Genomic DNA, 27471 nt, shown 5'->3' with positions numbered 1-27471 from the left:
ATACAACAGTTGCTTAAATTCTTATTTTACTGCTTTCAACATACACTTTTTTTAGAAGTCTAAAACTGGCCAATGGCTACTTGCAAAAACATTATGGAGCTGACCAAGTAGTACAAGAAGGGTCCAGATTGAATTAGCGATTTGTGTTGAATTATATTATCTCAACCAATGCACTGCTGGGGCATGACAATTGGCCTGAAAGCACGACTGGGTTAGTGAGGGTAGAAACAAAAGTCAGCCAAATTTCCATCTCCTGATAACTATCCAGCAACCTCTGTTGGAAGTGTATGTGGACTTTAGGAACACAATGCTGTGACAAGATAAATAAAAATGAAGGCCAGTCAGTCCATTGTGACTTATCAAGGCTCCCTCCTTCTCACAGAATCCAATTGTTTCTTAAATGATTCTAAAGCCTTTATTTTCCCTCTGTTCCATGTATTCCTTATCCATTCTATATATTAACCAATAAATGACGAAGAAATTTCAGACATGAGTCTAAATTTTGTTTTAATCATCTGACCTCGTGGCTACTTAAAAATAATGAAGAAAAGGACAAAGAATATTATTGATGCATATAAACATTCAAAGAATGACAGACAGGAAAACATCAGCTGGTCGATTTGGCTTACCCCATGAATTCATATTACAACTGAGCATCATCATATCCAATGCTCTCCACCCTCCAGGAGCCATATATTACTTTTTAGTATCATATATATCTATGTGTCTCAGTCACCTTCTTTAAAAACTAAGTTTGTTTCGACAATCTTTCCTATACCTCATTCTCCTAACTTGGATCAGATATCCAGACTCCCCTTCCCCTGGAATACCTTATCAACACTGACTATCTTGGCTCCTGCATGAGGAATTGTCACTTTGGCATGGTAGAGAGAGAAACCAGTGCCTGGGAAGCTACTCCAGCAAAAGAAATATGGTTTTCAGGAGGAGGATTGGGGAGGAAATAGTAAATGGGAAAGAAGTAAATTAAGTCATGGGACAGTGAATATGTTAGTAATTTTAGTTGCCAGTTGTGCTCTACCAAAATTTTAGGGCTGGCATTAAAGATATTTGGCCTCTATTACAGCCCTTCGACATAATCCAACATAATTACAAAGCGACAAATGCTGAAGAACTAGAAATACCAACTTAGTGATGGAGAAGAGAGAATCTCTTTGCTAAATTTAAGTAGCTATGCATATTTTAAACCTTGAAATAAGATGCAATACCAGGCATAACATATTTTAAAATTTCAGTAGAATAAATGCAGCATTACTGGATGCCATATATCACAGACAACATTTTGGAGTAGAAACCGGAGGTATGGTCATACTGCTATGGCAGGAGTTAGATAGCCTTATTTGAAAGGCTGTACAAGAATTACCTGGCCTTTTCTGAGGAGCAATACATTTGGAAGTTTAAGCTCACTAGGGAAGTAATTACTGAGATATGTGCATTGCCGGCTCCAGTTGTAGAGGATTCCTCAGTGATTTCAACTGTTCTGCCTTTGGCTGTTAAGGTTACAGCAGTCATTAACCTTTGGCTACTGGCTTTTTCCAGGTACTAGGAAGAGATTACAGTGGCACCAGTCAAAGCAACATATAAACCTGCTTCAAGTTCCAAAAAGTTGGTACATTTACTTACATCTTCAATATCATGAAGAAGCAGTTGGCCATAAAATGGTATGCCATTGTATCCTTTCCTACATTGCAGTACTGCGCTGGCTGACTTATTCATGTTGAAAGATGGGTGTCAGTCAACTCCAATGCAAATGAACTATTGAGTTAGCCACTCTATTCCCTCGATACGCATGTAAATCCTGCAGATGACTCTTCTAATGACTGCCAAATTCTTGGGTTAAAGAAAATGTTTCTTTCAACCTTACTTAGTTGTGTATCTCTGACAACCCGTTATAAACCACTTCTGATCAAATATCGTGACCTGAAAAGTTAACTCTTGTGGGCAGAATCTTGTGCCCACCCCCGTGGTGAGTTTCGTGACAGGGGGCATTTAATGAGGGGGGAGGGTGGCAGGTGGAGACCCCGCTACTTTCCCAACTCCCTCAATTAAGTCCAGGGCAGGAAGGCCTGTGGGCAGCCTTCCCACACCCACTGACACTTGCAGCCATTAAGTGGTTATCAACACACAGCCAGAAAATTTTCACCTGCGTAAAACTTGTCTGCATTTGGACCTGAAAGGCTGGGACAAGAAAGATTGGTCTGGCCCTGTTTACATCCACGCTGTGGTTCCTTTGGAAAGAACATCCCGGCAACAACAGTGACCAGCGAACAGTCTTCACACATGGGGGCACTAGATCGACAACGTCGAAACCCTGTAAATTTTATCCTTTCCTTATAAAGTTTTCCCAACTACCCTTCTCTGCAAAGACTTCTTGTGTGTCTTTTGTTTGTGTGTGTCTGTTTTTGTGTGTTTGTGTGTGTGTGTGTGTGTGCTGGGAAATTTTTTAAAGGGATACATAGTTATATTTCCAGATTATATTGTGTGTTAAACAGTTCTTGCAATTTGTTAAAAAAAGGTTTGTTTTATAATAAATCAATCATTCTGAATTTATTGAAAGAAGCCTGGCTAAAGTCTCTTTTATTCTGGATAACAGTAATGAAGGTAAATAACTGGCCATTTTGATGAGTGAATTAAACTTTTAAACAAACGGTACGACGTGCAGAGTGGTGGAGCTAGATAAACTGTGCACTCCTTCCATCCCGGTTCTAACACAACCCAAAGTGCATAACTCCTCCATGTTGCACAAGCTCAGTATTCAAAGGGTGGTCCACCACTATATCAGCAAGGAACCTATACCTTAACTGTAACCAATGGCATCAGCAAAACAGGTTTTATAACAAATTCATTTCAACGAAAGGAATTGCCCTCATTAATATGAGCTCATGCATTTATATTAACGCTTCTGTTACAACTGTTTTACATTTAGTGATCAACATCTGTCAGGCAAATTGTCATCCAATAAGAAAATAAACTAATTTTATGGATTGCTGTCATTTTTCTCAAACATTGATTTGCCAAACTGCCACTAAGTTACTGTTTCTACAGCCATATCTGGAGTACTGTGTACAACTCTGAACATGGTACCACAGAAAGAACATTCCAGTATTTAAAACAGTGCAGAAAACAGCAAGCAGTGATACCTAGCATAATCATTATAGCTAAAGAGTCTGAGATTCTTAACTCTGAAGAGAAGACTTAGGAAAGATGAAATTTAAAATCCTTATGCAATTAATTAAATTGAATGTTGGGGATATGCTTGAGATTGCCTCAAACTTTGGGACAGAAAATATAAGATCCATCTTGGAACAGGGAAGATGTAGACTATGTAGATTAAGCTATTTTATCCAGAGACTGGCAAATATGTTGAAGGTACTATCCAGGGGGACAGATGTTTGGAAAGATTTAAGAATTGTATAGGCATTGGAAGAAATGGGTTACGACTGACAGGGATAAGAAAAACCTTCAGAAGCGAAGAAGAATTTTAAAGCTAAAACTTGTCATAATTTATTTTTAAATAATTCTGCCACAAGCTAACAGACCTATGATTAGAATTAATTTCTGTGTCCACAGGTTGATATTAAATGTGACATTGCAGAATGGGTTTTGTGCTTTCAGCAGCGGAAATCCAAGTGATGACGCAATAGCTGAAATAGTCCTGAAGACAAATGCCACAGGGTCACTTAGGAAGTACAGGAACAATAACAGTACAATCTTCTTAAAGGGATAGATATATTGCAAACAATCTCAGTATATAGGACAAACTTCAAAACAAATTTCTGAAACTCCAAGTCTGTCTGCAATTGTATAAATGATTCTGCACTGAAGCAGGAAGCCTTGTAGCTCCTTTGTAAAAGATAATTTTGCTCCAAGCTCAAACAGGAATGTGGATTACAGAATCAGCCCTACAGTGTTATAGTTCTAACTTTGACCCACACTCTTACCTAACAAGATTCTATGTTGAGAGTGGAACTTCGAAAAGTAGCTCTACATGACTCTATGATGGCTGGTGTGAGAAATGTCACAATGCTCCAATATGTTCTTTTGATGTTGTAACTAAGGTGCATTGTTAGAATGCAGTGAACTTTATTCTACATCAAACATGTTATACCTAGCCTGGGAGAGCTCAATGCTGATACATTGATGCCTGCCTCTGAAAACGATCTATTCCCTAGTAGTAACAGCTCTCACCTTGATGAACAAAAAGAACTTCTTTCATTCAAATGTTTCCCAAAGGTAACTCATCAGAATGAGAGGAAACAAACTGTGTTTTACATACACGGTAAGTTTGATGAAATTTACTGTTGGTTGTCTATAAAACAAGATTTCTTATAATAATTTGTTGACTATTAAAATGTTAAAAGCATCAGTAAATTAGCAGATATGAAAATATCATTCATAAAACAATGTCATATGATTTTTTTACATAACCAACTAGTCAGGAGATACTAAATCTCCTTAAATTGCAATAATTACTAACTATGGAGACTATACAGCGTGTACTTGAGTTGTTTGCTTACTAAAGTAGCATGAGCAAAGCAGTCCTGTCAAATAGACAATGTAAACTAATAAAACAAAGCCTTCTCACCTTTGGGACTACATCCAAGTGCAAGCCACAATGTTACAAAGACCATGGTGGTTTCAGATCGCAATGGGGATGAAATTCAATACTACATTAGTAGCTGAGCAATATGTGGAAAAGATTATACTTGAAAACTTTTAAAAAAGCATCACACCATACATATTAATTGACAATATAAAGTGCCATTTCAAAATATTCAAATTGTACCTGTTTCTGCAAGAGCATTCCCCATTTCCGACAGTAACCACTGTGTGGCCTGTCTGAGTGAGAACAGTGATTAGAGAAAAATTTGAGTTAACAGAGTTTAGAAATATAATGTAACACTACATTTTTAATAGTATCACAATAACCAATGTTTTGACAATAATTTTAAGTACAGGACAGACTTAAGTTTGAATGCATGCAACAATAAAATTTTGAAGAAAAAGTAAATTTCAGAAGGATAGCTAAAGAGATGTAAAACATTGTACACTGTGTACACCCATTATGTATTTTAATGAAATCTGTGTAATGGATTTAATGGCAACATACTAGTGAACAGTTATTATAAACTTACAAATCAAAAATGCACCGAATTTTCTGACCTAGCCAGGGCAACAGTGCAGCACAACAACTCGCCATTATGGCCTTAGATTAGGGAGGGGAAAAATCAGCATAATCACAATCCTTATAATTTTGATCTGAAAGCACCTTCTGAAACTTTGTCAATCTGATTAGACTTGGCTGTGATAGCTCCATGTCAAATAAACTGCTGACATATGAATAAATAACACTTGGATGAAGTACCATAGGCTGACCACCAATCATGGAAACTATACTTCACCAAAAAATCACCAGCATAAGTAGGACAGGATAGACTGGGAGAAATGTGGCAAGAAATAAAATGCTTGAAAACTTTTGTTGCAATCTATATGTTGTTTATTGATTTATCTATACTTTTAAAAAGAAACACACATACTTTGAAAACAGGGCTGATATAGTGCACTTTATCTCGCAAAGAATGAAAGCACTCATTTTGCAGTGAGAACAATTCCTTGAGAAAATAAATAATATATGGAATGTACACCCTCCCACTTGTGAAGTACCCAAGTTGCACTTACCACTTTCCCCAAAAGCAGAGCCAAGTTCAGGAAACTACAGCTTGGGAAAATCACAGGTGCAAATCTATAAACCGAGTGATTCAAATACACAGAACTACTGCAAAGCCTGGAAAAATATCATCTGTCAATCATGGAAAAGTCCCACAATCACACTCATTGTTCATTTTGTGATGTTACTGTAATTCCAAAAGTAATTTTTAAATGCAATGTTTATTCGCTGTTTTATTGAAAAAAACTTTTCATTCTTCTGTATTCAGTCTTCCCATCTCAGATTCCTGCACGCAAACGTGGTGCAGCTGAAAAAATTAGTAGGTGAGGCCAACTTCTGAACTGGCAAGCGCAGATATTATGCACATTAAATGTCATGCTACAAATCCATGCATGTGCTATTTACAAAACTTAATTTAGAAGTTACTACCTTGTTAGTGGTTCAAATAATAGGAGCCTCAAAGCCATTTTGCTCTCGTCACATGAAACAACACTGCTCCTGGCAGTAGCTCCAATACGGGTAGCAGTGCGGTAATATAAATGATGTGGTACCATGCATACAGTGCCACTGAGGCACACTTCAAGAGGCGCTTTCTCCCAACATTGCTGGAGGCAAAGTATCATTGGCAAACTGGCAAATGGTGATGAGGTCACAGGTACTTTGTAGTGAGCTTAGATCTTTCGTACAAGCCAAAGCTGCATTAAACCGGTTTTATGCAAAATCTGTGGCTCTAAACCTAAAGCTGTGTAATTAAGCATTACTGTTGTTCTGAATTCTACCCTATGAACAGGGTTAATTCAAGAGCAGCAGTAACTTCTAGGGATGGAATCTCAACATTTATCCACCCACATTTTTGAAGGAATGATTTATTGCTGTCTTAGAAATACTAAATTTGAGGCGATTAGGCTGCAATGTGACAGAAATTCAAATGCAATCCAAAGATGAACACATGATGGATGTAGTAATGTCTCCTCATGTATCTCCCATGGCATTGTTCACTGTAACTTGGACACAAACATGGATCCTCAACAATGGTCTGTCACAGGGGTCAATGGCCTTTTTCAACATCTATACATTGGACATGCCCAGAAGTCCATCTATGCCAATGACATAGTGCTGTTGACATGGGCATCAACACTAGAAGATGGCCTGGACTTACTGGAATGTCTACTTCTGGACTTGCAACTACAGCCAAACAAAGACAGTTGTGACAGCCTTCCATCTGAACATCTGCCAGGGAAGAACTCAATGCTTCCTTTTGAGGAAGGCGATTTATCCATGGGCCTCACCTAAAATACCTAGGTGTATCCTTGGGTGAGAGTCCTGTCCATCAGCCTCATCTCATCAACATCAGCCAAAAAGTAAAACCAGGGTAGGTCTGGTCTAGGAACTCACTATAGTGTCATGGAAGAGAACAGCCAGAATACTACAGACAGTAACTGAGGCCCGAGTCTACTCTGTTCCTAAATATCATTTTACCTCACGGTCCTACAACTGCCACAGCATACAGCAAAACACCTCCTTGAGGGCATTGTCGGATTTAAGTCATGTTTAAGTCCACTCCAGCTGAGTGGTTCCAGGGTAGGTCTGGTCTAGGAACTCACTAGAGTGTCATGGAAGAGTACAGCCAGAATATTACGGACAGTAACTGAGGCCCGAGTCTACTCTGTTCCTAATTACCATTTTCCCTCACGGTCCTGCAACCGCCATAGCATACAGCAAAACACCTCCTTTAGGGCATTGCCGGATTTAAGCCATGTTTAAGTCCACTCCAACTGAATGGTTCCAGCTGCTATCCCACAAAGCCCCCACCTCTAATTGCCACTGTGCCATTGTGCTTCATAAGATGGAAAAAGTCATGAGCAACATCAAACCTTTCCATTTATGCAGGCATGAAAAATCCACCAAGGAAGTACCTAAAGTCACACTGGCCTTTCTGGCAAACAACAGCTAATATTCATGCAGCTGGTATCAACCCACTATCCAGATGGATGGAATTGGGGAACACATCAAGTATAAAAGGACCAACGCCTCATCACTGACCCAAATGCAGAGGTCCTCGGCCTCAACCTCCCTTGAAAACTGTGGTCAGCGTTCAACCAAATCTGCACTGAGCATGGATGATGTGGCCACCTGTTCCCTCAATGGAAGAGGCGGAACAATGTAAAGGGTGATTGCGGCCATGAGTCACAGACCATGGAACACATCATATCAACCTACCTGCTAAGATCTGTTGCAGGAGGCACCTCATTTCTCCAGTCTTCATCTCAGGCAGCCATTGAACAGATAGCCAAATTAGACATTCTATTATATGTTTTACCCAAAATACAGTAGTAGTAACAGTGCCATAATTTGGATTATATGCAATTTTATTAGGGCAGGGACAATTGAAACACCGATTGCTGTTGGTATGACGAATCTGTGTAGTTTTAAAAGCACCCTTTATAGTTTCTACTGTGCAAAAATGTTTGAGGCAGAGCTACTATTCATGATGCATGTCACAACCCTCACTTTGTTTTTTTTTAAAAGAGCATGATTGATAAGTTCATTCAGAAGTTGCAAATGATCTGGGTACCATGTCAAATGACTAATCTTTCTTAAGTATATTTGGCAAAGTTGCTCTAAGGTTGCAGATATTCTGGTTCCTGTGTCAGATAACCACCTTTGTATCTTGATGCTTACTGACATTCAAGCCTGCCATTTGAAGCGAGGTAGAGAAGTATGCACATATGAGTTGTACAATTACATTTTTGTAATTTTTACCAGCAGTGCTCTTGTGGCAATTCTCATATTAAGCTGGGCAATAGATGTTATAGTAGTAATGCTGAATATATATTCTGCTGCTAAGCTAAAGCTAAGCACAAGTATAATATTGTTAAGTAAATACTGGATATGATCAAAGTTTAATGCTACTTATTGCTAATGTTCCTTCTAAACTTCATGGCCACAACAAGGAAGTTCCCAGCATGCCAAGCACAAGTCAGGCCCTTTAAGTTACTTAGTGTGCACACCCATGTAAAAAAAAATAATGGGCCCATGCACTTAAATGGATTGGCTGCGCACAACAAAAAAAAGAGGGAACATTGCTTCTTCCTAGTCTCACCCAATTTTTTTTTTAAAAGTGTGTTTCACACAGCAAGCAATTAGGAAGGCAAACGACATATTGGCCTTTAATGCAAGGGAGCCGAAATACTAGCGTTAGGAAGTCTTACTACACTTATATAGGGTTTTGGTGTGGCCACACTTGGAGTACTGTGGACAGTTTTGGTCTCCATATCTGGGCCGTTATTAGTTCTGAACAAAGGTCCTTGACCTGAAACATTAACTGTTTCTTTCTCCACGGACACTGCCAGACTTGCTGAGTATTTCCAGCATTTCCTGTTTTAATTCCAAAGATTCACACTCTAGTGAAGAAATTTCTTCTCAACACAGTGCTAAATGGCTGACCTCTTATTCTTAGATTGTGACCCCCGTGTCGTAAATTCCCCAGTCAGGGCAAACATTTTTTCAGCATTTATGCTGAATTTTTTATGTTTCAATTAGATCACCTCTCATTCTTCTAAATTCCAGGGAAAATAGGCCTTGTCTGCTCAATCTCTCCTCATCAATCTCGTCATCCCAAGAACCAGTCAAAAGAATCTTTGTCTCACTCATATGTCCTTCCTTAGCAAAGGAGCTGAAAACTGCACACAAAGCTCCAGGGGTGGCCTCACCAATGCTCTGTGTAATCATAGCAAAGCTTAGTTCTTCTTAACCTCCAATTCCTTTGGAACAAAAGCTGTACATCTTATGGATGGTACACAGTAGAGCCATGGTGCGCTGTTGGTGGAGGGAATGAATGTTTAAGATGGTGGATGGGGTGCCAATTAAGCAGGTTGCTTCGTCCTCATTGGTGTTGAGCTTCTTGCATATTGCTGGAGCTACATTCATAGAGGCAAGTGGGGCATATTCTTATCACACTCCTGATTTGTGCCTTTTAGATGATAGAAAGGATCTGGGGAGTCAGGAGGCGAGTCATTCACCGCAGAACACCCAGTCTCTGACGTGCTCTTGTCGCCACAATTTTATATAGTTGGTCCAGTTGAGTTTCTAGTCAATGGTGACCCACAGAACATGGAGGATGGTGGAGGATTCAGCGATGGCAATGTCGTTGAATGTCAAGCAAAGATGGTTAAGTTCCCTCTTATTGGGGATGGTCACTGCCTGGCACTTATGTGGCATTAATGTTGCATGCCACTAAACAGCCCAAGCCTGAATGTTGTTCATATCTTGCTGCTTGCAGGAATAGGCTACTTCATTATCTGAGGACTGGTGAATAGAACCAAACACTATGCAATCACATCTAACTTCTGACCTTATGATGGGAGGTCATTGATGAAGCAGCTGAAGATGTTTGGGCCTAGAATACAATGCTGGGGAACTCCTGCAGTGATGGCCTGGGACTGAGATGATTGGCCACCCAACAACTACAACTATTTTGCTTCGTACTAGGTGTAACTCCAGACCGTGGACAGTTTTCCCTCTTATTCCCATTAACTTCAAATTTTAGTAGGGCTCCTTGATGCCGCAGTCTGTCAAAAGCTGCCTTGCTGTCAAGGGGAGTCACTCTCACCACATCTCTGGAATTCAGCTCTTTTGCTTATGCTTGGACCAAGGCAGTGACATCGTCCATCACTTTGCTGATGATTGAGAGTAAACTGATGGGGCAGGAATTGGCCAGATAGGATTTATCCTGCTCATCATCTACAGGACATGCCTGGGCAATTTTCATTTTGTCAGGTAGATGCTGCTCTTGTAGCTGTACAGCTTGGCAAGAGGCACAGCTAGGTTCTGGAACACAAACCTTCAACGCTACAGCCAGAATGCCATCAGCTTTTTCTTGATATCATGTGGAGAGATTCAAATTGGCTAAACACTGGCACATGATTCTGGGAGCTTAGGAGGAAAATAAGATGTCTCATCCACTCAATACTTCTAGCTGAACATTATTGAAAAGTGTTGCGAATATCTAGTTCATGATTCATGTTAATATTTTAGAGCTTTTTTCCCAGTTCTGTGAAGATTAATCTTTAAAGGCAAAGTAATTAAAATAATTGAGTTTGCCAGAACACCTTAAAAATAAATGGCCGTTCACAAAGTTACTCACATTTGTTTAATGAAGTGGGAAAGAGAGCTATAAAACAACAGGTGGACTTAGCTAAAGAACTGGAGACGTGATATCTGCAATCCTTTCAACGAGGTCAGTACTGGGAAAGTAACCAAAACAAGGGAACGAGGTGTCCTCAGTCAAGAGATGGTAAATTAAAGTTTTACCTTTCAGAATAGTTGGAGCTGAGGAGGATTCTCCAGAGGACTGTGGCACACTTAGGGGTGGTGTCTACAGAAGTAAATAACTCTAAGATACCATAAAGTTTAAGAGAATTCTTGGAGGAAATAAGAAGTAAACTGAGTGTATAACATACGTAGTTATAAACCATATTGTTAAGTAAGTAGTACTTGTTTTGTTTAAGTCCCCACCAGATCATAACAAAAGGCTTCAGCCTTGATTTCTGCACTCACGTGCTGGGTTCCACCATAATTAAGGGTGAGGATGTTGTTGGAGCCGCCTCCTCCTTTTAGTTGTTTAACTGTGTACCATTATTCACAACTGGTTGGAGAAGTACTGCACAGCTTTGATCTGACCTGTTGATTGCAGGATCACTTAGCCATGTCTTTAACATGCTGCCTCTGCTGTTAAGCATGCAATAGTCCTGAGTTGCAGCTTCACTAGATTGGCACCCCATTTTAGAAACACCCAACAGTACTCCAGGTATATTCACCTGCACTCCGTATTGAACCAGTGTTGGTCCCCTGGATTGCTAACAATAGTGAGGGAAATGCTAGGCCATGAGGCTACAGATCATGGTGTAATACAATTCTGCTGCTGAACGCCCGCAGTATCTCATGATGCCCAGTTTTTAGCTGCTAGATCTGTTCTGAACCTATCCCATTTAATATGGGGATCATGCCACAAAACACGATAAAAAGTGTCTGCAGTGCGAAGACAGGATTTTGTCTCCACAACGATTGTGTGGTGGTCGCTCCTACCAATACTGCCATGCATAGATGCATCTGCGGTAGGTAGATTGGGGAAGATGATAGGTTTTCCCCTCATGTTGGTTCCCATAATACCGGCCACAGGCAGAGTCTGTCAGCAATGTCCTCAGGATTCATCCAATTGGGCAAATAGTGGTGTTACTGAGCCATTCTTGCTGCTGGGACATTTAAGTGCTGCATCCAGATTACATTTTGTGCCCTTGCTACCTTCAGTGATTCTTTCAAGTCGCATTCATCATAGAGGACTATTGTTTCATCAGCTGAGGGAGAACAGTAGGTAGGTGGTAACCAGTAGGAGGTTGGTTTCCTTGGCCCCGTTTGACCTGATACCATAAAACTTCAGGGTGCCTGGAGTCAGGGTTGAAGATTCCCAAGGCCACTCCTTCACAACCATATACAACTGTACCACCACCTCTGGTGGAACTGACCTGTTGGCGGGCAGGACAAACCCAGTAATGATAAAATAGGAGTCTGGGACATTGGCTGAAAAGTATGATTCTGGGAGTATGATTATGCGGGGTTATTGTTTGACTAGTGTGTAGGTCAGTTCCCCCAATTTAAGGCACAAGTCCCCAGGTGTTAGTCAGGAGGAATTTGCAGGACCTTTGTTGATGCCAGGTGGTCCGTCCAGTTTAATTTTTAAACTTTTTTGTAGAGCTTTGATATGAACTGAATGGCATGCTCAGACATTTATGAGTCAGCTTATGAGAAAGTTATAAGTCAACCACATTGTTGCGGGTCTGGAGTTACACGTGGCCCAGACCAGGTAAGGACAGCAGGCTTCCTTCCCTAAAGAGAATCAGTTTACCAGATACGTTTTTATGGCAATCCTGTAATTTCATGGCTGCCATTAGTGATGTGAGGTTCTGGATTTATTTAATTAATTCAATTAAAATTCCTCAGCTGCCAGAATGTAGCTTGAACTCATGTCTCCAGATCATTAGTTCCGTAACGTAGCCACTGTGCTACCGTTCCCTCAGTTGCTGCAATAGGCACATTAAGGTGAGTTTTAGGGTAATTGTATTCTCACTGCCAAGTCAGATGCTAAGTCAAATGTAGATTTATAAGTCTTTATTTAGTATGCTGGTTCATTTTTAACATGTGAAGTGACTGAATAATGTTCTTGCATAGCTTGTTTCTGAACTGCAGTACGACAATGGATTACTGTATGTTAAAACTCTTACTAATAACAGGATTTTGAAAAACAGCCAAAATGTACAAATTCAAAATATAGGACTCAGATTCTCAAGAGTTCCTTCCATCCAAACATTTCAAAGTCAAATGACTTTTTCTGCATTTACAATAAAACTTTCCAGTTAGAGGTGGCATTCAGCAGACATTGATAGATCCACGAATGTTAATTTTCAAATGCAGCCCATAGCCACATAAGAGGAAGGTATTTATCCTACTTTGCTACAATCTAGAGGCAATTGATGTAACAAGGTAGTTATTAAAATGGTTTCCTGCCCCCTAGTACCACAGTGGGGTGGAAAAAAAATCAAGCTCGAGCTACTTTCAAATAATTTTTTGACATACAATCTGCTCTCTCAAACATAATAGTTTGTGGTTTGGAGAAATTTATTGCAAAAGAAATGCTCATTTTCTACCATCCTCCATTTCCAAAGCCCCACCTATTGTACAGTGTGTAGGTATTCTAAGTTGGGTCATAAGGCGACATAATAAGCGGCTGAATGATTACACAGAACAACAGCACTATCACAGAGTTCACTTTACTTCTAGTAGTGCAGAAATTATAAACAAAATATGCTGAGATTCTCTCTCTGCCACTGCTGGTACCAGTAATTCCACCCTGGAGGGCAACTCCCGCACATTTTCAAGACCGATTTCAGCAAGGACATTAAGCTTAAAGGCACCTAAGAAAACAGAAAATAAAGGCATTTTACAGTAATTAACAGGGATTTCCCAGAACCCTTTTTCATCCATTTAATTTGCATTGGCACCTTCTGCTTCCATGCTAATTCAAATGTATTTTAATTGGATACTTAAAAAAACAGAAAGTTCCATCATTTCCAGTCAGTCTCTTCAGACATTTCCAAAAGGTACACCCAGCTTGTTCATAATAAATGTAGCCAGACACATCTAATAATGACCTACTCACTAATGAAAAAGCATTGTTGTTGCTGTAATTAACCACATGAAGATTTAAGTGCAAGGAAATTAGATCTATTTACACACAGTAATCTTGTTGATGAAGCTAAAGCTATGCAGGGAAACTCTTAATTAACCCTGAAGTGCTTGATGTTTCTTTGTAGTGCATCTCCCAACAAACAGGGGATTCAAAAATGCATGTCAATACTTTATCATTTGCACTTGCACAAAAAAATCACCATGATCATATTATTCAAATTAGGCTAGGCATCCCATATATCCAAATTTGCTGATGATACCAAGCTAGGTGGCACAAATAAATAAATAGTGCAAATGGGAGCAAAAAGTTGCAAAGCCACATCAATAGATTAAGTGAGTGGGGAAGTGTGAGGTCATGCACTGAGATAGATAGATGAGAGTGTATTCCAAATGGGGAGAAACTAGGAACTGTGGAGAGGCAGAGGTTTAGGGGTCCAAGTACAGAAAGCACTAAAAACTAGTGGACAGCTACAAAGATAATTTAAAAGGCTAATGAAATGTTGGCCTTAATCTCTAGAAGGCTGGGGTAGAAGCTGTGTTACAGCAATATAAAACTCTGGTTAGACTCCATCTGGAATACTGCATTTAGTTCTGGGTACTGCATCTCAGGGAAGATATACTGGCTTTGGAGGGAATGCAGTGCAGATTCACCAGAATTATATCTGAGCTATGAGTTAAATTATGAGGACACATTGCATAGAAGAGGCTTGTGTTCTCTTGGAAGAGCTAACTGAGGTGTTTTAAGATGATAGGTTAAAAAAACTTTCCTCTGCTGAAGGAGTCCAGAACAAGGACATAACTTTAAAATTACAGCCATGCCATTCAGAGGCAATGTCAGGAAACACTTTTTCACAAAGGGTAGCAGAAATCTGGAACGCTTCCCTGTTGAGGCTGTGAATTGAAAGTTTCATAAGAAAACACTCAAAAGGTATTATCTAATCAAGGACAGTGAACTTGGATTAAAAAAACAGATCATACTTAACCAATTTAAGCAAATTCTTCAAGAAAGTTGCCCAGTGTACATATAAAATGTCTACAGCAGATGTGGTATTTTGAACTTTCAAAAGCAATTAATCCAAGTACCATAAGAGATTTGTTGCAAACTCTCAGGCCAGCAAAAGTGGTGACATGTACTGAGATAAAAAGTAAATGGACTGTTCTTAAATTGGTTAATATATGTTCCAGTGATCTATTTTGGGATTTTTTTCCCCATATACACAAATGATGTGAACATGGACATGGAGGGAATACCATCAAAATTTGAGAACATGGCAATGCGAGAAAGAATGCAGGAAACAGCAGGGCACGGACTTGTTGGGAGCATGCATAAATGGCTAAAATGTGATAAGTAGATAAATGTGAATTAGTATATATTGAGGGGGGAATAAACGGAAATATATGGTAAATGGCAACATTCTCAATGGAAAATAGGACCAGAGAGATTAAATAGTGTGCACACACGCTAATTTCAAGTCAAGCTATAAGTGGAAAAAGCCATAACATTTAAAGGACAAATGGGATTTCTGACTTTTATATATGGAATTACTGAATTTAAAGCAAGGAGATGAAGAATCTAACAACAACATGGGTCAGGCTATTTTTGTAGGTAACATGAGAAATATTCAGCACAAATGTTAGGTAAAACGGGCGGCTGAATAAATGTTGTACAAAATCAAAATTATCCTTTAAGTGGGCACAGGCACAATGGGCCAAATAGTTTCCTTCTATGCTATGACTTTTAATTCAGATATGTAATCTTCCATTTCCCTACACAATCCATTGTAAATTACTTTAGAAATAATTACCATCTCCAAACCCTGAAAAATTCTTTTGGCTTAGGTTTCCAATAATGTGGCATACTTTATGAGAACTTATGGTAATCAATTTTTTTTGTTCTCCAAGGTGAGTATTAGGAATGTTAAAAGGAAAGGTTATAGCAAAGAATCCATTTTACGTTCAGAACTCCATTTTGAAATTAAAGCACTATTGAAACAGGAGATAAGCATAGAATATCACCAGACAGCTCAAAATTACCATGGTCCTTTTTTTCAGCCTTGTATCGATAACAGTCATGTAAGTTAGCCTTCTGAGATGCTGACCTTGTAACAGATACTTCTACCTGTTTGATAACTACTTGATTATCTTTTGTATTTACATCTTTTTATTATGAGACCAATCTCTGGAATGCTGAGCTAATGTAAGAATGTAAATCAAGACAGAAAGCCATGCAGGAGGGACAATGTAAAAATGGCTTTTTAATTGTTGGAAACGAGTGAGACCTTAATCATGGAAATTAGGGAACACCCAGGGGCAAAGCACCCTGCGAATGAGTTCAGCAACCACAAGGTTTCCCACAGGCTTCAGATCATCGCGTGTGCTGTCTGTGAGTACCATTCCATCTAATAAAATCTATAACCAAAGACTCTGATGGTGGAATTGGACATGGGTTGGGATGCTAAACCGGCAGTATCACATTGGACCTCTATATGCCCAGACCGATATTCAGTTTCATTAGCTTCAACAGAATTGAATATTGGGCATGTGGTAGAATGTCAGTGAAAACAATTCTTTCTGTTTTGTGTCCCCACCCATGTCCAATTTCACACCCTCTGCACCTAGAACTTCAATTCTTGCACAGAGACAACAGCTCCAAGTTTGTGTCTGTTTTATTCAACAGCAATTCAAGCAGATTTAAGTTTAAAAAACAGTCATCAACCTAAATATAGATGAATGGACATGCAGCTATATTTTTCTCCCAGAGAAGAGGCAATAATTCACACAATGCTGTAAGTTCAGTGGTTATGCCTCAAATGTAGAAGAAAGTCAGTTCAAGAACTAGAGCTAACAAAAAGATCCTGTCCTACAACTCTTTCACTGGTAGGAATTTTATTCATGTGAAACTACATTTAGAAAGCCTATTTCAAGTAACTGAGCAGGCTTAATCACAAAATAATCTTGAATGCTGCTTCAATGGCAGACCTGACAGGAGCTCTGGAAATTGCCCCAAGGTAGGGTTACAGTACCTCACCAGTCATATTTCTGCAACCAAAAAAAAATCAAGAAATGTTTTGTGAACACCCTCTGCACAAGTGTGCAATGTATACATTTTTCCACTCTTCTTCAGATAAAACCTTTAGCACATTTGTTGACAAAATAGCAAATTTCTCCCTACTTCTGGCTCAAAATTCAGACTAGTTTCCACATTTCAAATAAGTTTCTTAGTTATCATTTTTGTCTTTGTAATTATATTGCTTCCTCAAAGAAAGCACAGTTCCCAGATTTATCCTAGCAGAGGTAATAATTTAAAGCTGCAAATAGTTTGTATTTCTGTTTATAAATTTGTTTCTCTATTTCATGATTTGCAAATGCCGTAGCAAAATACTTACTGAAGTTGAAGCTAGTGACGAAAATCATTAACACATAAGGCTACATCACACATAAAAAGCATACATTTGCTTGTAAAGTAGGTGCAAGCCTAGGATTCACTTCAAGGACATCCAGTGCATCCCTCTGCAAAACAGGATCTGAAAATATGCACATTTTAAACTCCCACAGATACAATAATGGACCTAAAAATAACTTTATGTTTTGGAGTTCAAAGACTTAGGCTAGTCACATATGCATCATTAATTCAAACAGCCGAGTAACTAGGACCTCAAACTTTTCTTAAAAGCTTTCAATGCTTCAGGTGCCCTATGGCCCAAAGTATAGGGATCCGGTTGTAGCCATTCATTTAAGCATCAACCAAAAAGATAACACTAGGTACAGCAGTGTCATCCTCTCCAATTATTTTGTTACAACTGTCCAATGGACTTGGAGCTTGCAGTCTCATCTGGAGTCCCAAAATCTCTGAATCTGCAAAATTGATACAAGGAAGGTTCCTATTCCCACAGGGATCTTAGGGCATATGCTGACTTGAATGCTGATACACGCAGAGTTTGGCAGCTTGTGGCAAATATCCTCAGACTTTAGTAAGCAAGCATCACTTGCTCCATTAACTTTGTGAAGATGCTCAGCTGTGGCATCATCAATCGCATCACATGTGTTACCACACCTTTTAGTTCCTATCTTAATACAGCATCGAAGAGAGCACCTCCACATAAAAGCTTTACTCTGTTTTCCAGCTTCAGCACAGACCACAAAGGTGCATGTGTCAATAATCTCTAAAAGTAAACTTGACCTTTTGCAACTCAAATCAGTGGAAGTGTAACAGGTCTCTTTCAATTAACAATTATTACATTTTGCTCAAAGTGAAGCATAAGCTTGCTCAAGTTAGGCTAATGTTTTTGAGGGGTGGGGGCACAGGTGTTGATCCCAATGAATGAAATTAAAATCTTTCTTAGGAAGAGAGGAATGAAGCATCCTAGAATTCACACCAGCTACCACCTTATAACACTGCTTCAAACAACTATCCTTTGGAACACTGAACAGTGCAAACATCCTCCAACATCATTTGAGGCTTGGATTATATAATAAGCATTATTATATTTTTTTAAAATAGCGTACCCTAAAACAAAAAGCTTATTTCACTTTTAACAACCACCCCGCACAACTTTCCCATGTGCAGTTCTCAGATGTGTCAGTGATACAGGTACATATCTTCATATTGCAAGTACCCAAGCCATCTCCAAGTTCAAAGTAATGGCCCTAAAAGAAACACATTATATCACAGCTTCAAACAATGAAGGGGAGGAAGACAGGACACCTAAACTTAAAATAAAGAAATCACACACATGTTGCACAATAACATCTCAACTACTAGTGCCAATGTCCTTGATTTGCAGGGTTTTGCAGCTTTCTTCAGCCTCTGGGCCCTCAGGTAACCATATGAATTACTTTTTGAAACAAATGCACATCCCCTGGTTGGAATTAATTCCATTAGCCAAAATAGGGTGCATAGTGTTCCCTTTATCCAATTTGATTAACTGATATCTCTTGCAAATCAGAAACTCACAAATCTAGTTTTGCACTTTCAGCCACAGAGTATCGTAATGCAGATGTTAAAATAATAAGGGATCTGCCCAGGAGGTCTGTCTCTTCTGGTCAGAACTTTTTAAGACTAATGGAGAATTTAGAGGAACTGAAGTAATGATCCTTCCGCTCCCTCACAGCATGACTAACAGTTAGCCAATTGTGCATTAAGATCTATTCAGGTCCTACAGTTCTATTGCTTTCCAATCAGAGGTGCCTGTTAGCACTGAAGAAGCCATAAAAAACATGCCACCATCAACTTAGATTAGATTATAATTCTTACAGGGGTGGTTGTTAATTCTTACAATTTATTGTCCATAAATTGCAAACAATCCAGAAAGAGTCGAAATACCCCAGAAGTAATTTAATAGATAAAATTTTAACTTATAAATACTCCATTTGACAAATTAAAAATAAGTATACCCTGTATTTGTGCTGCAACATGCCATAAACATTTATCACCAACAGTGTCAGACAGAAACAAGCAATCTTGTTTTTACTGTGAATAGTTCACAGAAGGCAATAGAAACAGCGTTAACAGTTACTAAACTGAAAAGCATTTTCAACGATCATAACATATCCATGAGTAAGACTGGCTGGATAACTCAAAACAACTCTGGCTACTCATAATAGAATATATTGTGATAAGACTGAGCTATTGAAAGCTTGCTTAAAAAAAATTATATGACATACCAGATTGTTATTAAAACCCATCTGGTTCACTAATGTTCTTTAGGGAAGGAAATCTACTGTTCATAGTCTGTTTGGCCTACATATTTTTTATTTATTAATGGGATGTGGAAATCACTGGCAGGGCCAGCATTTATTGCCCATCCCTAATTGCCCTTGAGAAACGAGTGGCTTGCTAGGCCATTTCAAAGGGCATTTAACAGTCAACCACATTGCTTTGGGCCTGGAATCATATGTAGGCCAGACCAGGCAAGGACAGCAGATTTCCAAATAGGTTTTTACAATGGTTTTCAGATTTTGTTTTGTTTATTGAATTCAAATTCGAACCCAGATGCCCAGGGCATTACTCTGGGTATCTGGATTACTAGTCCAGTGACAATACCACCACACCACTGCCTCTCTTACATGTGACTCCAGACACATAGCAATGTGGTTGACTCTTAACTGCCTTCTGAAATGGCCAAGGAAGGCACTCATTATATCAAACTGCCATAATAGTCTAATAACAAAACCAGATGGACCACCTTGTATCGACCAAAGCACCGAGCATGACAAAAGCAGACATAGTCCAGTTGACCCTGCAAAGTCCTCCTATCTAACACCTAGAGACTTATGCCAACATTGGGAGACTTGACAAGCAACAGCTTTACATGGTCATACTTGCAGAATCATACCTTTCAGCCAATATCCCAGAATCTTAACTCACCACCCCTGGGTATATCATGTCTTATCGGCAGGACAGACCAGAGATGGTGCCTCAGTGGTATACATTCAGGAGGGAGTGGCCCTTGGGGTTCTCAACATCGACTCCAGACCCCATGAACTCCCATGGCATCACTTGTATACCTGCATGGTAGACAAACTGTTTTAAAGGAAAACAACTGTGGATGTATGAAATGATTGGCCTTCAACAACCACAGTCATCTTCCTTTGCGCTAAGCATGTCTGCAGCTAGTGGAAAGCTTTTCCCCAATTCCCACTGACTTCAATTTTCTAGAGCTCATTGATGCCAAACTTGATCCATTGCCGCTTGGATGTCAAGGGCAGTTACTCTCTCAACACCTCAGGGAAGTGTCCTAGGACCAACTGTTTTCAACTCCATCAATGGCCTTCCCTCCATCATAAGGTCAGAAGCAGGGAGGCACGCTGATGATTGTAGTGTTCAGTTTCATTCACCATTCATCAAAAAACAAGCAGTCGACGCATGCGTGCAGCAAGATTTGGACAACGTTCAGGCTCAGGCTGATAAGTGGCAAAAAACAGTCGCAACACACAAGTGTCGGGTATTTGTTAACTGCAGAAGACATTAACTGGAGTTTCACTTGAGCACATATAAAGGGATGCTTACTGAAACTGTGGTGTGGTTTAGTTAAGAGGTGCTGTGTGTGTGTAATGTTTTGTTCTGTAAACAAATGCAAAACTGAATACAGACTGGCACCAGTATTATCCTTCAGCTACTGCCTTTCCAGAATATTATAGCAATGACCATCTCCAACAAGACAAAGTCTAACCACTTCCCCATGACATTCAACAGCATTACTATAACTGAATCTCCTACAATCAACATCCTGGAGGGTTAGTATTGACCAAAAACTTAACTTGGCCAGCAACATAAATATGTGACTATAAAAGGTCAGAGGATCTGATTTGTGTGACAAGTCACTCACCTCCTGACTTCCCCAAAGTCACCCACAAGGCACAAGTCAGAAGCAGGATGGAATATTCCCCACTTGCCTGGATGCAATAGCAACACAAGAAACTATCAACATCCAGGACAAAGCATCCCTCTGAATCGGCGCGCCATCCAACACATTAAACCTCTGGTCCATCTGCCACTGATGCACCATGGCTATAGCAACCACAGTAACTTGCCAAGGCTTCTCCAGTAACGCTTCCCAAACCCAGGCCCTTTACCACCTAGAAGGACAAGAGCAGCATGGTAACATCACAACCTCCAAATTCACCACTACAGTGTCTTGGAAGTATATCGTAATTTATTCATCATCACTGGGTCAAAAGCCTGGAACTCCCCAATAAACAGAACTAGGAGTGTACCTTCACCACATGGATTGCATTGGTTTCAGAAAGTAGCATACCGCCAGCTTCTCAAGAGCAATTAGGAATAGGCAATAAATGCTAGCCTGGCCAGTGACACACACATCCCATGAATGAAAAAAAAGTTAAAAATAATCTTTTTTGGTAAATTCACTTCAATTAAAATGAAGCTATATACTTTGTCTCCTCCCCAAAGTGAAAATTAGAGTACGTGAGAGCAAAGTGCTGTTTCAATTTTCTTTAAAACTGTACTCAAACTCCCGATCCAGCCTTTCTCGGGCATTATGCCACAAGCTGCTTTTGACATGTGCCCCATAGCTGGTGATCAAGAACATGGAGTCACTGTTTGCTTTAAAACATCCCACACTTTGAATTCCATAACCAATTAAAAATCAAATCACATCACAAATCATAATTTTACAATATTCCACTAAATGCACCTTTAGGTCATGTTCTCCTTCAGCAAGCTGAATTTTATTTCCCAAACAACTTGTAGTAGGGTCTTCAGTGTTCTAAAAATCTGCATTTGAATATAGCATAGCTCTGTAACACTCCAATTTTTTTCTCTTTACTTCTAATGCTTTTCTCCCTACAACCCCACTCCCCTCATCAAAAAAGCACTCTCCAGTTTGAACATAAGAAACAGGAGAAGTAGGCCATTCAGCCCAACGTGCCTGCTCCGTCATTCAAGGTGATCATGGCCGTTATAGAAACTAGGAACAGGAGTAGGCCATTTGGTCCTTCGAGCCTGCTCCACCATTCAATATGATTATGGCTAATCCTCTATCTCAACTCCATATTCCTGCTTTCTCTCCATACCCCTTGATGCCCCTAATATCCAAAAAATTATCTATTTCTTTCTTGAATATACTCAGTGACCCGACCTCCACAGCCTTCTGTGGTAGAGAATTCCAAAGGTTGACCACCCTCTGGGTGAAAAAATTTCTCCTCATTTCAGTCCTAAATGGCCTGCCCTGTATCCTGAGACTGTGGCCCCTGGTTCTAGGTTCCCCAACCAGGGCAAACATCCTCCCTGCATCCACTCTGTCTAGCCCTGTTAGAATTTTATATGTTTCAATCAGATCCCCTCTCATTCTTCTAAACTCTAGTGAATACAAGTCCAGTTGAACCAATCTCTCCTCATACGACAGCCCTGCCATCCCCAGTATCAGGCTAGTGAAACTTTACTGTACTCCCTCTATGGCAAGTATATCCTTTCTTAGGCAGGGAGACCAAAACTACACGCAATACTCCAGGTGTGGTCTCACCAAGGCCCTGTGTAACTGCAGTAAGACATCCTTACTTCTGAATGCAAATCCTCTTACAATGAAGGCCAACATGCCATTTGTCTTCCTAATTGCTTGCTGCACCTGCCTGTTTACTTTCATTGACTGGTGTACAAGGACACCCAGATCCCTTTGTACATCCACATTTCCAAATATGTCACTATTTAAATAATACTCTGCCTTTCTGTTTTTCACACCGAAGCATATAACTTCACATTTATCCACGTTATACTGCATCTGCCACGTGTTTGCCCACACACACTTGTCTAAATCACCCTAAAGCCTCCTTGCATCCTCCTCACAACTCTCAACCCTGCCCAGTTTTGTCTCATCAGCTAACTTGAAAACATTGTATTTGGTTCCCTCATCCAAGTCATTTATATATATCGTGAATAGCTGGGGCCCAAGCACTGATCCCTGCGGTACACAATTAGTCACCGCCTGCCACCCGGAAAAAGACCCATTTAATCCCCGACTCTGTATCCAGTCTGTCAACCAATTCTCAATCCATGCCAGTATATTAGCCCCAATCCCATGTGCTTTAATTTTGCCCACTAGCCTCTTATGTGGGACCTTATCAAAAGCCTTCTAGAAATCCAAATACACCATGTCCACTGGTTCTCCCCTATCTATTCTATTAGTTACATCCTCAAAAAACTCCAGTAGATTAGTTAAGCATGATTTCCCTTTCATAAACCTATGCTGGCTTTGTCTAATCATATTAATGCTTTCCAAGTGTTCTGTTACTATGTCTTTTATAATAGACTCCAGCAATTTTTCCACTAATGATGTTAGGCTAACTAGTCTGTAATTCTGTTTCTTCTTTCCCTCCTTTTTTAAATAGTGGGGTTACATTTGCCACCCTCCAATCTGTAGGAACTGCTCCAGAGTCTATAGAATTTTGGAAGATGACCACCAATGCATCCAATATTTACAGGGCCACTTCCTTTAGTAGATTATCAGGCCCTGGGGATTTTTCACCCTTTAACACCATTAATTTCTCTAGCATCATTTTTTCACTAATACTGATTTTCTTTAATTCCACCCTCTCACTAGACCCTTGGTTCCCTAACATTTCTGGGAAATTACGTGTCCTCTTTTGTGAAGGAAGAACCGAAATGTGTGTTCAATTCTTCTGCCATTTCTTTGTTCCCCATTATAATTTCCCCCATTTGACTATAAATGACCTATGTTTATCTTCGCTAATCTTTTTCTCTTCACATATTTATAGACGCTTTTTCAGTCAGTTTTAATGCTCCTTGCAAGTTTACTCTCATACTCCATTTTTCCCTTCTTAATTAATCCTTTTGTCCACTTTTGCTGAATTCTAAACTGCTCCCAATCCTCAGACTTGCTGCTTTTTCTGACAATTTTATATGTCTCCTCTTTGGGTTAATACTATCCCTAATTTCTTTTGAAAGCCATGGTTGAGCCGCCTTTCCTGTTTTATGTTTGCGACAGACAAGAATGAATAGTTGTTGTAATTCATGCATACGTTCTTTAAATATTAGCCATTGCCAATCCACTATCAACCCTTTTAGTAAGATTCTCCAATCCATCATTGCCAACTTGCGCCTCATGCCCTCGTAGTTCCCTTTATTTAGATTCAGGACCATAGATTCGGATTCACCTTCTTCACTCTCCATCCTAATGAACAATTCTATCATTTTATGGTCGCTCTTCCCCAAGGGACCCCGCACAACAAAATTGTTAATTAATCCTCTCTCATTGCACAATACCCAGTCTAGGATAGCCTGTCCTCCTTTTGGTTCCTCAACGTATTGGTGTAAAAAAAAAACCATCCCCTAAATACTCCAAGAAATCCTTCTCCGCAGTATTATTGCTAGTTTGGTTTGTCCAATCTATATGTAGATTAAAGTCACCCATGATTACAGTTGTACCCTTATTGCATACATCTCTAATTTCCTGCTTAATGCCTTCCCTTACATCTCCATTACTGTTTGGGGGCCTATAGACAACCCCCACCAACGTTTTCTGCCCCTTGGTGTTTATCTCCACCCAAACAGATTCCACATCATGATTTTCTGTGCCAATATCCTTCCTCACTATTGCATTGATTTCCTCCTTTACAATGCTACCCCACCTCCTTTCCCTATTTGTCTGTCCTTTCTAAAAACTGAATACCCCTGGATGTTCAGTTTCCATCCTTGGTCACCCCCTGTGGCCACGTCTCCGTAATTGCAACTATATCATAACCATTTATATCTATTTGCGCTGTTAATTCATCTACCTTATTGCGAATGCTCCGTGAATTAAAATACAATGCCTTTAAACTTGCCCTTTTTAACCTCGTTAGTCATTTTAGCTTTATTCTACTATGACCCCTTACTATTGAATCCCCTATCATTATAGCCCTGCTACTCTTCTTCCTCCCCTCTTGTGCAGCAGAGCCACGCATGGTGCCATGGACTTGGATTGTGCCGCTTTCCCTTGAGAAGTCGTCTCCCCCAACAGTATCCAAAATGGTACATCTGTTAGAGAGGGGGACGACCACAGGGGACTCTTATACTACCTGTTTTCCTCTACTCTGCCTGGTGGTCACCCATCCCCTTTCTGCCTGTTCAATCTTTACCTGCGGTGTGACCACCTCACTGTATGTGCTGTCCACAATAATCTCAGCATTGCAGATGTTCCACAGTGAATCCACCCACAGCTCCAGCTCCAAAATGTAGTTAGCCAGGAGCTGCAGCTGGACGCGCTTCCTGCACACATGACCGCGACCTTAACTCTACTCTCCTGCCTGCCTTCCATAACCCTCAACTCCCTTGTCACTCAAAAATCTGCTGACTCAGCCTTGAATATATTCAAAGGCCCAGCCTCCGCTGTTCGCTGAGGAAGAGAATTTCAAACACTAATAACCCTCTGCGAAGAAATTTGCCCTCATCTCAGTCTTAAATGGGTGACCCATTATTTCGAAACTGCCCCCGGTTCTAGATTCCCCCAAGAGGAAACATCCTCTCAGCATCTACCCTTTCAAGCCCCCTCAGAATCTTATGTTTCAACGAGATCACCTCTCATTCTTCTAAATTCCACTGAGAATAGACCAAACCTGTTTAGCCTTCCCTCATAAGACAAACTAGGAATTGGCCTGTGACCCTTCTCTGAACTGCTTCCAATGCAAAGTATGTCCCTCCTTAAATAAGGTGACAAAAATTGTACACAGTTCTCTAGGTGTGCTCTCATTAATGCCCTGTACAACTGCCTTAAGATGTCCTCACACTCATACTACAACCTCCTTACAATAAAGGTCAACATTCTGTTTGCTATCCTAATTACTTGCTCTATCTGCATGGTGACTTTGAGAGATTCATGCACAAGGACACCCAGATCCTTCTTTATTGCACACTCTGTAGTCTCTCTGCATTTAAATATTTTTCTAACATTCTATTGTCGAAGTGGAGCATGTCACATTTTTCTACATTATACTCCCTCTGCCAAACTTTTGCCCACTGACTATTTATATCCATTTGCAAACTCTTTGTATCCTCCTCACAACTTGCTTGCCTATCTATCTTGTATTGTCAGCAAATTTGCCTACAATATAGCCAGTCCTTATAGCCAAGTCATTAATATAGTCCTTAAATAGTTGATCATGCATCCATAGTTGTTTTCCTTTAAAACAGTTTGTCTACCATGTAGGTATACAAGTGATTAAACTGCAGGTTCTGGTCACAGAGCAAGGTAGATCCCTGCTGTGCCCCTGTTTGATGGATAGCTCTAAAAAGGTTAAGACACAACTTTATATTACAGTTATTCAATAGAATTGGATTTTTTCCAAGTGCAATTATACTGAGAAGGGCTTCCAATTTTTTTAAAAATCGACATTCAGGACATTGAGGCCTTAATCACCGTTCACGAAATTAAATTATTCTGCGAAGTGGTCAACCAAGATTAATTGATAGCATGATTTCTCAGGTATATCCAAAAGTAGTACATTTATTAAATAAATTAGGAAGTTAATTATCTTAAAGAAAGTTAAATCTACTTAAATTAGAGCCAACATGACTGTATAAAACTTCATAAACAAAAGCTACTTTGGATCAGTACTAATCTAGTCAGGAAAGAACTACAAAATCAAGTGTCATAGTTAAGTTGTCAATTAATGGAACAAAGCTACATTAACGGTTGAAGAAGACAAAGGACATCCCAAGAAATTATTCAAGGGAGGTTACCACCTAGCACAGCAACATTTTTATATTTATTTGGACTCTTAAGCTGTATGTAACTTCTTAAAACTGTTTCTACATGAATCTCACAATATTAATGATGTAATGTTACCTGTTCGTGCAGTTGCTGAGTCCCAATTTAAATCAAATTCTGAAGATTCACTTTCTTCAACTGGAAAAAAAAAGAAAGCCAGTTACATTATTATTCATTCCCGGAATGTTGCAAGAGTCAACAGATGAGACATGAAATTCAATACCCTTTCTGGTTTGTAAATGTCATTCAAAAATGTGTTTACTGTTATATCTCCCATATCAATAACCCAACTCTACTGTGGAAGCAGAAATACCAAAA

The 27471-nt window shown here is 39.7% G+C and overlaps 1 protein-coding gene across 3 annotated transcripts in view; it reads right to left on the bottom strand.

The window, feature by feature from the left end:
* znf423 (zinc finger protein 423) overlaps positions 1-27471 on the bottom strand; it is a 355907-nt gene that overhangs the window by 257958 nt on the left and 70478 nt on the right. For all 3 annotated transcript variants that reach the window (XM_078544305.1, XM_078544307.1, XM_078544306.1), the window contains exon 2: positions 27232-27291. In XM_078544305.1, the coding sequence (XP_078400431.1) occupies positions 27232-27291 (60 nt within the window). The remainder of the gene's footprint in view (positions 1-27231; positions 27292-27471) is intronic.

The sequence above is a fragment of the Cetorhinus maximus genome, chromosome 6 (assembly GCF_964194155.1).
Source record: "Cetorhinus maximus chromosome 6, sCetMax3.hap1.1, whole genome shotgun sequence".
In the NCBI taxonomy this organism is placed as follows: Eukaryota; Metazoa; Chordata; class Chondrichthyes; order Lamniformes; family Cetorhinidae; genus Cetorhinus; species Cetorhinus maximus.
Note: the sequence above shows the minus strand (reverse complement) of the source record. Positions and strands in the feature narration are given on the sequence as shown.